Source organism: Ochotona princeps, chromosome 11, assembly GCF_030435755.1.
Source record: "Ochotona princeps isolate mOchPri1 chromosome 11, mOchPri1.hap1, whole genome shotgun sequence".
NCBI classification, from domain to species: domain Eukaryota; kingdom Metazoa; phylum Chordata; class Mammalia; order Lagomorpha; family Ochotonidae; genus Ochotona; species Ochotona princeps.
The window spans coordinates 71,501,574-71,514,530 of record NC_080842.1 but is presented as its reverse complement, the minus strand read 5'-3'; the positions used below and the strand labels follow the sequence as shown (position 1 = coordinate 71,514,530).

The 12,957-nt window shown below is 61.2% G+C and overlaps 2 protein-coding genes across 2 annotated transcripts in view; one reads left to right on the top strand and one right to left on the bottom strand.

The window, feature by feature from the left end:
- Nucleotides 1–8,031, top strand: part of PPP2R2C (protein phosphatase 2 regulatory subunit Bgamma) — a 72,601-nt gene extending 64,570 nt beyond the window's left edge. Inside the window, exons 7-9 of the mRNA XM_004579227.2 lie at nucleotides 4,260–4,429; nucleotides 5,979–6,070; nucleotides 7,722–8,031. Coding sequence (XP_004579284.1) covers nucleotides 4,260–4,429; nucleotides 5,979–6,070; nucleotides 7,722–8,013 — 554 coding nt within the window. The 3' untranslated portion in view covers nucleotides 8,014–8,031. The remainder of the gene's footprint in view (nucleotides 1–4,259; nucleotides 4,430–5,978; nucleotides 6,071–7,721) is intronic.
- The window catches only part of MAN2B2 (mannosidase alpha class 2B member 2), a 133,889-nt gene that overhangs the window by 118,022 nt on the left and 2,910 nt on the right, over nucleotides 1–12,957 (bottom strand). The window lies entirely within an intron of this gene.

Sequence of the window (12,957 nt, the reverse complement as noted above, 5' to 3'; positions counted from 1 at the left end):
CAGGGACAGGCGCACGCTGCACCTGCTGGCCCACCAGAGAATGTCCTGCAAGTGGGGCACCTGGTGGGGCCAAGCATGGCATTCCAGGCCGCCGTGTTTGCTGCCCACGGTCCCACCTGGCTCTCAAGTGCTGGAAGAACCCGCCTTTTGTGTGTCAGGCCTGGGGATAGGTAACCATGGTAACGCTACACCACCCGCAGAATTGACAGCTATTTCTGTTCTCACAGCGCAGGACGCGCTGGAAGGGAGGGCTGGCTGACGGCTCGGCTCAGAGTGCAGGGCTGACTCAGAGCGGTCCTGCTTTGCACGACCCTGAGTGTATGCCTGGCCCAGTTCTGGGAGGAGCCGCAGCCGCAGCCCGCACTGGCCGGGCCTCAGGGTCTCACCTGTTGGGAGCCCCTCAGAGCCACCTGGAGGGGGTCCCGCACTTCCCACCTCACAGCAGCAGATGGCCGTAGGCCCGCAGGCTGCAAATCACACAGATACGTTCTGTGCGATGGCTGGAAGCCAGAGGTATAGTCAAGTGTTGGCAGAGCTGGGTTCCTTCTAGAAGTTTCCTGGGAGAATCCATGTCCTGCCTTTTCCAGCCAGGGCCCCTGGCACCCTCCCTACCTTCCTGTCCTCGGTGTCCCATCCTCTTCTGCCGACCCCCATCCAATCAGGACCCTGTGACGACCCGGGGTGACCACTGCATCTCAGGGTCCACTTGGGCACTTGGGGAGTGTGGCAGTGTGGGGGGATCTTAATCACAGTGGCCGCTTGGGCGACGGGCAGCAGGATGGAGTGGGGCCCACGATCAGGCCCCGCCCCGTAAGGCCCCACCTGCTCTCAACGCCCTGCGTGATTCTAGGCAGAGGGGCCCTCTACCTCGCACCGTGCAGGCGTGGAGGTGGACGCAAGGGAAGGCTTCGCTGCCGGGCCTGGGGCAGAGGAGCCACAAGTACAGAAGGTTCTCTCTGCCTGGTAAGCAGGGCTGGGCATTCAGCGGGTTCAGAGTGCCGAGATTAACCAGGACTGTGGCAGGAGCCCTGCTCTGCCCGCAGAGGGAGTGGCCATCCCTACGTGGTGACCACGCGTCCCTGCTGGCTCCTCCAAGGACACCCCAGGACTGTGCACTCCCGGCAGAGAATGGGCAGTGTTGGGTTTCTGGAGGTTGTGTAGGAGTTGGGGAGGGGGTTGCAACTGCTGCCTCTGGAGGTGCCGTTGTGTGCGGCACAACAGCTTGCCCGAAGTCACACAGAGCTGGTTGCAGTCGGCTGCCCAGCTCATGACAGGGGCTCAGGCTCCATCCCGAGTGTTGGGATCCAGGGACCTTCCTGTCCTACCCTGCAGAGGCCCGGGTGTCCTGGCAGCAGAAGGCTCTGTGGGGGACGGGGGCATAAGTGAGGCCAGAGCAGCAGGCTGGCTTGGGCCCAACGACCGGCACTGCAGCCTTCATCCTGTGGGCACGGGGGAGCCACGGGGGGCTTTATGCAACAGGCAGACCCCGGGTTTCTGTGCGGCTGGGGGAAGGCTGCTGGTGGGGACTGAGCACCCCACCCGGCTCCCTCCACGTCAGCCTGAGCAGAGGGAGGGTGAGGGGTGCTCTGGCACCCCTGTGAGACACCCCACTCCCCACCCCCATCTTGCACGCCAACGGGCCGGAGGATGTACTTGTGGGAACCAGAGAAACTTAATTATGCAAAACTGCTAAGGAGACCCGAGCCCTCCATGAGGGCGGGTGTGGCCTCGGGGGACTCACGCTGGTGGCAGCAATAGGCGCAGTGTGCCTGGGGAGCCCGCCAATTAGAGTGACCCCCTCATTTTCTGAGCATCTGTGGCTCGTGTTGCGTGTGTGTGCTGGGCTGCGGGGCGGGGATGCCCGGGGATTCGTGGACTTGGCTGTTTTCTGCAAAGGATTTCGGAGAAATGAGTAGAAAAGGTAAGAACTTCCCGGATGCTTTTCCCAGATCACTACTTTCCTGTCCTCTTGGGTCGTTAGAGACCACCAGAAATGCCAGGACACTGTGCAGGCCAGCGTCCCCTTGCCCTCTGCCCTTGCAGCCTGCCCTGTTTACGCGGGCCTCTTGGGCACCTGGAGCAGCCCTGAGGTCGCAGTAGGAGACGCAGCCCTGGCCGTGACTTCATAGCCCAGCTTCCAGGGCTGGGCTGCACTCGCATTTGGCTGGGGTCTGACGGGGCAGGGGTGGGGGCAGGTGACTTGCCCGCCCCTCTTCTCCCAGACCACCGCCCCTGCCCATTTAGAAAATCCAAGTGGAGACTGATCTGTTCTTGTTTCATTTGAAAGGCAGAGGGGCAGAGCAGGTGGGTGGAGTGGAGGTCCTTGCCCAGTGGAAGTCAGGCATGAGACGCGCGGCGAGGGGTGACGGGGCCGGCCCCAGTCCAGGTGGGCTGCCAGCCAGCGCCCAGCCACCCAAGCGGGGGAAGCAGTGATGACCGGAGCGCTCCTGGCAGGTCAGGCAGGAGGCTCAGGGAGAGCTGGGAGCCGAGCGCACCGTCTGTTCTCAGCCCTGGCTGAACTGGAGTGGGCTGCCATTCTCCCACTAAGGGTTGCTGGGTGTGAGGTCCCTCCCCAGGTGTTGTCATCCTAGGGGGCCCACGTGGCGTTGGGCGGGGAGGACTCTCCTGGGAGCGTCTTGGGGCAAGCCTGGGAGTGTGTGTGGAGTAACTGGGCCAGGGGCACGTGTTTGGCGTGCGGGCTACTGAGCTGCTTCCGGGGCCGTTGGAGGCTACTGCATTCCTTTCCATGGATGCGTGGTGGCCCTGCAGTCTCTCTCTCACACACTTGATTTCTGTCTTCCTACCTGACACTGGTTCAATTCCCCAAATGCCCCCAACACCAGCCAGGGCTGAGTCAGGGGCAAGCCAGGAGCCAGGAACTCCACCTGGGTCTCCCACGTGGGTGCAGGGGCCCGAGCACTTGGGCCGTCTTCTGCTGCCTTCCCAGGCACGTCAGCAGGGAGCTGGAGCAGAAGCCGAGCAGCCGGGACCCAGATCTGCCACACCACAGTGCCAGCCCCCAGTGTGGCATCTTAGCTGCCACAACAGCCACCCCATCACCCTGCCCTCGTACAGACACGATGGCACTGCTTCGTGCAGGGCATCAGATGTACCGTGCCTTTCACTCTGGCATGTGACAGGACAGGGAAATGTTACTCATCTTCCTGACTTGAAAAGTCACAGATCCTGGGCCTGGCGCTGTGGCCTAGTGGCTAAAGTCCTCACCTTACACGTGCCAAGATCTTATATGGGCGCCAGTTCTAATCCCTGTGGTCCCACTTCCCATCCAGCTCCCTGCTTGTGGCCTGGGAAAGCAGTCGAAGATAGCCCAAGTGCTTGGGCCCCTGCATCCACATGGGAGACCTGGAAGAAGCTCCTGGCTCCTGGCTTCAGATAGGCTCAGTTCCTACCATTGCAGTCACTTGGGCAGTCAATCAGTGAACAGAGGATCTTCCTCTCTGTCTCCCCTCCTCTCTGTATATTTGACTTTACAATAAAAATAAAACAAATCTTTAAAAAAAAAAGTTACAGATGCTACAGAGATGGACAGTGCTTTCCTCGGCACTGTCGGAACTCCAGACACTGTGCCTGCGATGGCCGTCGGTGGCCGGGCAGCTCCGAGGCTGCAGGGCACTCTGGGGCCTCTCCTCTCTCACTGCCCCCAGGCTTCTGGCCAGCCACCCTTTGGGGGGCAGTCCAAGCAGACAGCTAGGCCCACCCGTCACATGCCAAGTTCCTCCCAGGCAAGCTGCTAAGTGACTGCCAACTCCACACATCCTGGTGGGAGGCAGGGGGTCCAGGCCCGGCCTCTGCACCTGTTCCCTGCACTGAGACAGCTACCAGCCCGGGGTCCCAGGGCCTCGAGCCTTGCTGGCTCTCAGTCCAGGGTGCTTTTGAATGCTGGCATCACCCTCACTGGCAGGCAGAAGTCAAGTGCTGCTCTGTTGGCTGAACAGTTCCGAGCCCCTAGGTGTGGCCCGGCCCACCCAGGGCCCAGTCCTCTTGGCTGTCTAGTGGGCTACGTTGGGGGTTTGACCCCAGATGTGTGCTGGGACGGAGTTGTAAACCAGAGAGGCCTTGGCCGTGCCCAACGGGCTGTCCTCTTGGGAGATCACCCGAGGCTGTACCTGGAGATGTTTGGGTCCAGGTTTGCTGAGGGACTGTGTGAACAGACGGCATGAGCAGGAGGTGAGTGGTCAGCCGTGACGGCAGCAGAGCAGTGAGCTCACTCATCTCTCCCTCTCTCTCTCTCCCTCCAGTGTTTGAGGAGCCTGAGGATCCCAGCAACCGCTCCTTCTTCTCAGAAATCATTTCCTCTGTGTCCGACGTGAAGTTTAGTCACAGTGGCCGGTACATGCTCACGCGGGATTACCTCACAGTCAAGGTCTGGGACCTAAACATGGAGGCCAGGCCCATCGAGACCTACCAGGTGGGCCCCTCTCCAGGAGCCCGCTCAGACCGGGTGGGCCCCTCTCCAGGCGCGCGCTCAGACCGGGTGGGCCCCTCTCCAGGAGCGCTCAGACCGGGTGGGCCCCTCTCCAGGAGCGCTCAGACCGGGTGGGCCCCTCTCCAGGAGCGCTCAGACCGGGTGGGCCCCTCTCCAGGAGCGCTTGGACAGGGTGGGCCCCTCTCCAGGAGCGCTTGGACAGGGTGGGCCCCTCTCCAGGAGCCCGCTCAGACCGGGTGGGCCCCTCTCTAGGAGTGCTCAGACTGGGTGGGCCCCTCTCCAGGAGCGCTCAGACCGGGAGCACAGGCCGGTTCAGTCAGACTGTGGGTGAACACACACACCACCGTGCCTGCCCGGCAGCAACTCCGAGAGTTTGTGGCAAGTTTGTTGAAAGACACACTGGTTTTGGTGTCAGTGCACCGGCAGGGTCTCCGTGGAGAATGCATATAATGAAAACTGTGGGTTTTTTTCTTTTTTCATCAAAATCAACAAATCTTTTTCTTCCATTTCCTTCCCACAAGTTGTTGGAAGCAACCTCAAATTATTTAGGTTTTTTTCTGTTGGGATTGTTCTAGCTATGTTAAGGGACAGAAAGCCAAACTTCATAGGTTGTTAAATCAAAGCCAGGACTGAAAGAGACTACTTCAAGCTAGCTCAGGGTCTGTCTCCATCTGGGGAGGTCTGGAAGACTTCTCGGAAGAAGTGGCATGTTGGCTGGACCTTGAAGGAGGAGAGTAGCATGTGGGTGGGGCTTGGGAAGGGTGGAGTGCTCGTGTTCCCAGGCGACCTGGCCACATGTGAGCCTCCTGAGAGCTGTGTGTGTCCCCACATTAACCTTGTCTCAAGCACACTTCATGGGAGCGTCTGCTGCCCTAGTCCCTGGACCTGGGCGTGGTTAGGGTGACACGGATGCCAGCATTCTGCCTTTCCCATGTCACCTGCGCACTGCCACCTGAGAGCAAACCTTGTGTCCCCAGTCACAACTGCCCCCCGAAGCAGCCCCCACCCAGCAGAAGCCCAGCAGCAGAAGGGTGGGCCAGGTGGCCGCCGGCACCCATCTTTGTGGGCCGGGGGAGGATTCTGGTCCTGCTGGGCCCCTGGGCTGGTTGCTCTCCTGCTCTGATCCCAACGCCTCCTCTTGGGAGGAGGTCATGGTGTTGTCATGGAAACCCTGGAGAAGCCAGGGCAAGTCCCTAACCTTCCTGGTGCTCCCTGCCCCATGCTGGGGTCCTCCAAGGTGCCCACCCTGTGCTTATCCCAGAACCATCCACAAGGCTGACTCTCTTGGCACGTGAGGAATGAAGAAACAGACTCGGCGAGGTGAGGTCTCCTGGCCCCAGTCACCCAGGCAGCGAGGGGCCGGGCCGGATCCCAGGAGGCCTGCCTTGCCCCATGTCCACAATGCTCGCCGTGCCAGTGGCCCAGAGGACATTGTGTGCCTGGCTGTGGGCACCTCTACGTACACAGGGCTGAGGGGCGATGCTGCTCGCTCCCCAGCCCAGCCTCTCACCACTGCCCCCTCCTCTGCCAGGTCCATGACTACCTGCGGAGCAAGCTCTGCTCGCTGTACGAGAACGACTGCATCTTTGATAAATTCGAGTGTGCCTGGAACGGGAGTGACAGGTATCCCTGGGTGCAGTGGGGCCTGCGCTGGCGGCCCCCGGCTCTGCTGACTTGTGTGGGCCTGCCCTTTGCAAACTCTCAGGGGTGGGGGGGGGGCAGGAAAGGACGCTTGCCTCATCCTCTGCGCCCACCCTCTGCCCTGAGGTGCCCTGTACCTGCTGCGTCTGCCCTGAGCCTTAGCTGTGTGTTGATTGGGGAAGGCACGGATCGCCTCTGGCTGCACCAGCTGCCTGTGCCTCCAGCATGTTGCCACCAGAGGGCGCCCATGGTCGGGCGACGGCTCCACCTCACGTCAATGGTCAGCTCCGCTCTGCTCCCTGGAGGCCTGGCCTAGAATGCACTCACCTGCCTGGTCTGTGGCTGCCGACCCCCGACCCCCGACCCCCGGCCGGGCTCCCTGCCCTCAGGCCGGGGGATCCCTAGAAGTCGCCCCCTCCTGAGCCCTCCGCAGCACCTCTCTCTTGAGCGGAGCCCCCCGACATGCAAGGTTCTGGCTTCTGCCCAGAGCAGCCTTCCTGACCCTACCCGCTGTGGACTCTGCCGGGCTGGCTCCCTGTGCCTGCCCCTGGAGTCCTCATGGGGGCAGTGGACGCTGATCCAACGAGGCCAACCAGGCCCTCACCCTCCCCAGCGGGCAAGAGCCTGGACTGCCTGTGACGGCTGCCTGCCTCCCGCATTCTGAGCCTTTGTCCACCCCACCCTGCAACTCTCTCTCCTTCTCCCTCACCCCTCACCTCTCAGGCCTGGGGTTCCTGGGTAACTTCCCATTGTGATTCCCTTAGAACCTTCCAGAACCTTTGCAAATTTCCTGTCTGTGGCCCAGTTGGCTGCTGCCTCTGGCCTGGAAGTTCCAGGACAGTTGCGTATGACAAACTGGGGAGGGGACCCATCCTCATTGCCCCACCCAGACAAAGCCAGTTAGTGGGTTAGTGGCGAGGCCTGGTCTTATGGCACAGGTGGGCAGCTGCTGTTGGTGGGCCTTAAGTTGCTCGAGGGGATCCCTGGCCGCAACTTCCCCGCCCATTTTGTAAGGGGGGTGGTCACCCTGGTCTCTTCTGGGAGTGTCCCAGGCCGGGGCTTTGGCCAATGACATCACTTCTCCCACCAGCAGCAGGCCCCAGCACAGTCCTGGGGCCCCTCAGCCTTCCAGGGGAGCCCCGTCCCTGGTCAGCCTGGCTCATGCAGGACCCAGCTGCGTCCTGTCTCCTGCTCCGCACCTCTGTCAGCTGGCCTTGAACTCTGTGTCCAGATGGTCCCCCCTCAGCCCAGGCCACCCTAGACAGAGCAGAAGGGATCTCCAGGCAGCTCTCGCCTCCTTGGACAACGCAGGTCCCGGCCTCTCCATCCCCAACCTCCCCCAGCTTCTCAGCTCCCTCCAGCTGCCAAGCTCCTACCCTGGCTCCAGCAGGGAGAGAACTGGGCGCTCTTCCCAGGGAGGGGGATTCACACTGCGACCAGGCAGGCCACCAGGGCTGCCTCTCTTCACACAGCCGCCAGGGACCCCCAGTGGCTATGCGGCTGCCTCACCTGGGGCTTGCAGGGGGACTTAGCTCCTGATGTCATGGGGTACACAGAGATCCCACAGAAGCATGTGGGCGGGCAGAGGAGGGACCTCCCTGTCCCCACCTGACACCTGCCCATCTCCCACCAGCGTCATCATGACCGGAGCTTACAACAACTTCTTCCGCATGTTCGACCGCAACACAAAGCGGGACGTGACCCTGGAGGCGTCGCGGGAGAGCAGCAAGCCCCGGGCTGTGCTCAAGCCGCGGCGCGTGTGCGTGGGCGGCAAGCGGCGGCGCGACGACATCAGTGTGGACAGCCTGGACTTCACCAAGAAGATCCTGCACACGGCCTGGCACCCGGCTGAGAACATCATTGCCATTGCGGCCACCAACAACCTGTACATCTTCCAGGACAAGGTCAACTCCGACATGCACTAGGAGTGCCCCCCGCCCAGCTCCCCTCCTGGGGATTCACAGCCACACACCCGCAGTGGACGCGACTGCCCAGCCTGAGGCTCAGGGCTCCTTGGTTCACACTCCTCCCTGCCCGTCCCAGCTACACGCAGTCAGCCCACATCACTGTAACTTCGCTTTCCACTCCCACAGGCTCTGCCTCTGGGGACGCTGGGGCTGGTCCTGCCTGGGCTCCGGGGACAGCCAACGACACTCAGACAAGCCAGCCCGCTCTCTTTCCTGACCTGTTGGAGCAGTTCGCCCAGAGGGCGGAGACTCACATTTGAACTTTGGATGGTGAATGCGCACACGCTGGGGACTGGCAGGTGCAAGCTCCTTTCTTGGCTCTTCAGGGACCCCAGGCCCCAGGGGACTGCAGATGTGTGTACCGGCCCCTCTCACCGCACAGAGCCGACATCCAGCCCAGCGCTGCCACATGCCAAGCCCCAGCACTGCCACCCTGCCCCCCGCTCAGTTGCTTTAGTCCCAGCAGCGCTCTGCACTCCCATCCCCCCCTCCAGTATCCGTCAGAGCTGCTGGGCATGGACAGCGTCCCTCCCTCCCCAAATGCGTTCTGCGCCCTGTGACCGGTGAGCATCTGAATGCCCCCACTGCACAGGCCAGTGATCAAAGGTGACCGGCGGCCCAAGACAGGCACCCAGCGTGTGTGCTAGGATCCTGTCCAGGTCTTGCTTGGCCCCGAATGTTCAGTCTCTCATGGAAGTTCTGGAAGGCACGCATCTCTCCAGTCTGGGAGGCTGGACAGGCTGGGAGGAGGGAGACGCAGCTGCTCTGCGACCCGTGGGTGGTGGCTCGCTTTACTTCATGATGTCAGGAGCCCACCCTGCCCTGGGCTCCTCCTTTGGTCCACTGTGTCTACCTTCAGCCCCTTCCCCAGGTCCCTGAACTGCTTCCCAACAGACACCACCTGCTGGGCCCGCGAGGACGCCTCTGTGGGGTATGCCACCAGCAGGGAGGCTACTCCCCCACGCTTTGGAAAGCAGCGCGTGGCTGGGCAGCTAAGTCTGGCTGTGTGTGTGTGTGTGTGTGTGTGTGTGTTTCTGTAACCACGTGGAACACAGCCTAGGAGTTAGGCTGTCTGAGACCCTGCTCTGTGGGCTGGGTGTGCTCTTGTGTGCGTGTGTAAAAGCACAAATACCATGTGCACTCACTCCTGCTGGATAGTCCTCGCCCAGAAAAAGGTCCATTGATTTTTTTTAATTTTTGAAATTAGCAGGAATGAAGAATGTTTCTTTTTTCTTCCACGTTCACTGTCAAACCTAGGTGGCTTGGACAGTGTCATGTACATTTCTTTTCCGATGAAATTTTACAATCCAACCAACAGCCTGGGGAGGTGGCGTCCTGCAGGTGCTGCTTCCTTCCTTCCGTCTGCACCTTCAGGTTCCGGGCCTGAACAAGACGTGGTAGAACCACCTTCTCCGGAGAGATGTGGAAAGTCCTGAGTCCACAGTGGCTCGTGGTCCTGGAGTGTGTGTTGAGAAGGGATCAGAGTTGGGGAGGGCGGGCAGCCCCAGACCCTTGCTCCGGCACCACCTGCAGGCCTCCTCATGTGCAGTATGCACACGGCACCACCTCCATCAGCTGTCCAGGCCTGACTGCTTCCCCCTCCTCTCTCCTGGAGACCCCTGCAGAGGCTGCAGGGGACAGAGGTGCAGGATTGGAGGCTGCGGGGCTGACCTGGCCACCCTGGACTCAAGCCCGTAGGAGCGGTCGGTCTGGTGTCTCACAAGCTAATCAGCTGTTGAATAAAATTATAAATATGTGAATACCAGCCTTTTCCAATAAAATAACAAATGTTACATCCACGCAGGGGCTCCTGATACTGTTTCTGTTTAGTGAGGCCCCGCCCAGGCAGGTGGTGCAAGGCGTGGCATCCAGCGGGTTTCCTTCACCTTCCTTAAGGGTTCAGAGGTGTTTGTCTGAAAGGCAGAGCGACAGCATGGGGAGGGGAGAGAGCTTGGCCCAATGTGACATCGGGGGGGGCCGCTCCCTCCCTGCTTTGTCCCCAGAGCCCAGCACAGGCTTAGGCCAACTTCATCCTGGGCACCTGCTGGCTGAGCAGGACTTACGTGGGCTAAATTTCCGGTACCTGGGCAGGGGTCCAGAGAGCTCTGTCAGCATCCTGGACTGTGTGTGTGTGCTTAGTGCCCTCACACCCAAGGACAGTGAGGGGTCCAACACGGAAACCACGCGGCACACTGGAGTGGGGCGCAGGAACCCTGAGACTGAGAGAACACATAGGTGAGTGGGAACGGTTTGCTGGCTGGCACTACGGAACCCCATGAAAACCCCCCTGGACCCTTCCTAGGGGTGCGGGTGGCATGGCAATGGGCTGCCCCCCAAGGACCCAGCCCCTCCCTGCAGGGGGTGGGGCCTTCTGTCAGAGGCCAGAACCTCAGAGAGCTGGAGGAGGGTCACCTACTGGGTGAGCATGAGGATCCCCTGAGGATCCCCTGTTCCCCTGTCCCCAAAGTCTTCCTCGCTGGACACTGACCAGTCAAGTGCTCTGCGGTCAGACCGCCATTGGTCTTGCCATTGCTCTCTGGGCGTGCAGAGCAGCCAGCAGCTTTGCAGCAGACAACCAAGGTGCAGGCTGCAGCCCCAGCGACTGGCAAAACTCCCAGGCGCCCCTACAGGCCTGCATCTGACAGGGGCTCTGGCTGCTGTGGAAAAGGGGGGCTTCTCGTTGATATTTACAGAGCATCCACGTGAGTGGCTGCGAGGCTGCCTGGGAGGCCGGATTTGAACCTGCGGTGCTGTGATGTTCTGGGCTGCGCCTTCTCCTTGCACCTGCCTCATGGAGCTGCCCCTTCATCCTGCCTTGTGTCACCACTAAGCCCTGAGCAAAGCCGGGAGCTGGATTGAAAGTAAAGCAGCCAGGACTTGAACTGGCTCCCATGTGGGATGCCGGCATTATGGGTTTACCTGCTGTGCCCTGTTGGCCCCCTAATGTGGTACTAATGTGGACAGCCAGGTCATCCTGGATCCGGGGTGCCCTGGTGGGTAAGCTCAGGCCCAGGAAATGGTGACTTTTCTGTGGTCAGAGAACGAGGCTTTGGGTCCCGTGCCAGTCATACTGGGCGACGCCCTGCAAGTTGCTCACCCCAGGAACCTTGAGGACCCCACTGGGAGTGGGGCGAAAGGAGCCAGCAGACAGACATGACCAGATGTGAGTCCCCCCAACCCTTGGCCAGGGCTGCCCTGCGAGTAGCAGCCTCGCCCCCTCCCCCGTGTGTGTGATCCGACACCTCCCTCCAGGCACGGGAGACCCGGTCCCGATCCTGACAGGCCAGCGGGGGCCTGTCCAGAACCAATGGCCGCCACAGCACTGGCCAGGCCTGCGATGGCACAGGGGTGACAGGGCCTTCTGGGTGTTCTCCAAGGTACCTGGGCGCCTAGGCCCATGTGCCCAGAGCTCAGCCCTGGCCTTACTCCTGGCCACCTGCAGGCCCGGCTCCTCTAGCCACCTGCCACTTTCCCCAGTCACGCCTGGGCTCCACAGTCCTGGACTTCGCATACCAGACGACCTCACCCCTGAACCTCCATGCTTGGCTCCTCCGATGAGGTAGCCCCACCTCCCGGCGGGGCGAGGTCTTCTGGGTCCTCTCCTCCCAGAGGCTGGGAGCCCCTCCCTCACCCTGCTCCATGTTCCTGCAGGGCTTCCTGTCCCCAAGTTGGGCCATCACAGTCACTCCCCAGGAGATCTGAAGCCGGACCCACATGTGACTCACTCGGGGACCACAGCACCTCACTGAGTATCAGCAGACAGTAAATATTTGTTCAAGGGAAGCGATGAGGCACTCAGGGAGATTAGCTAAGGCAAACAAGGCAGGCTTTGGGGCGCTGGCAGCAGCGGTTGGCCTGTGTCCTGAGTATGGAGGGGTCACTGCGAACACCCCCAACGCCAGACCCTGTCTGGGCCCAGCTGCTCTCACCTGCTCCGATTGGGTCCTACTTCTGAAGCTCCTTGTGTGTCTGACTCCTTTTAAGGAATCGCCACCAACTGTTCCATCACCTTTGGAGATAAGTGATCACCCACCCTGACCCAGCTGGCAAGGAGGCCATGATACGTCCCCATTTCACAGGCCAAACAACAGGGCCAGCGCATGAGGCATGCCCTTGCTTGCACGGGAATCAGGAGTTATGCTTTCATGGAGGGTGTGGTCAGCTGTGTGACCAGGCTGTCACTGCTAGGAGGCCTGGAGCACTAGCCGAAGCCGACTTCCTGAGGCCTGTGCCAGGCGCTGAGTGGCCACCATGCACACGGGGGCTTGTGGAAGGGGTGATGTAGAAGCCAAGGCCAATCCGGGGTTGCCATACCAGCCCCCTTCTCCCAGCCAGCAGCCCTGCTGAGGTGAAGTTGGGATGCTGAGCAGCAGTGTGGTACCCCAGGAACCCTTGTTGGCTCTGCCAACTGAGGCTGGGACCCTACTCCTCATGGGGTGTTGAGTGGCAAGGTGCCCCAGGGACCTGCGCTGGCTCCGCTGAGGCCAGGACCCCCTCTCCTTGGTGCTCTTTTGTGGGCAGGGCCTGCTGCAGCCCCTCCCTCTGCCCTGTGGACAAGCAGGTGAGTCCAGTGGCAGTGTGGGACAGTGGCTGCACTTGAGGCCTCCCAGTCTGAGGAATTGGGTGACCCTAAACCTCATCTTACTGCCCAGGAGCACAGCACAGGATGGGACCCCTCTGCAGCCGACCTCCGGCTGGCAGAAATGCAGCCCCACCCTGATGTGCAGGCCACAGCTGTCGCTCACGTACCCCACACTGCGAGTGATGGATTCCGAGGAAGAAGGGGGTGGCTGGAATGAGGCTGACTGACCCAAGAGAGCATGCGTGGACGGCTCAAGGTATCCTGGCCACAGCAGTAGTGGAGCCAGCCGGGGAGGGGTGCAGCCCAGGCTGCAGGGGCAG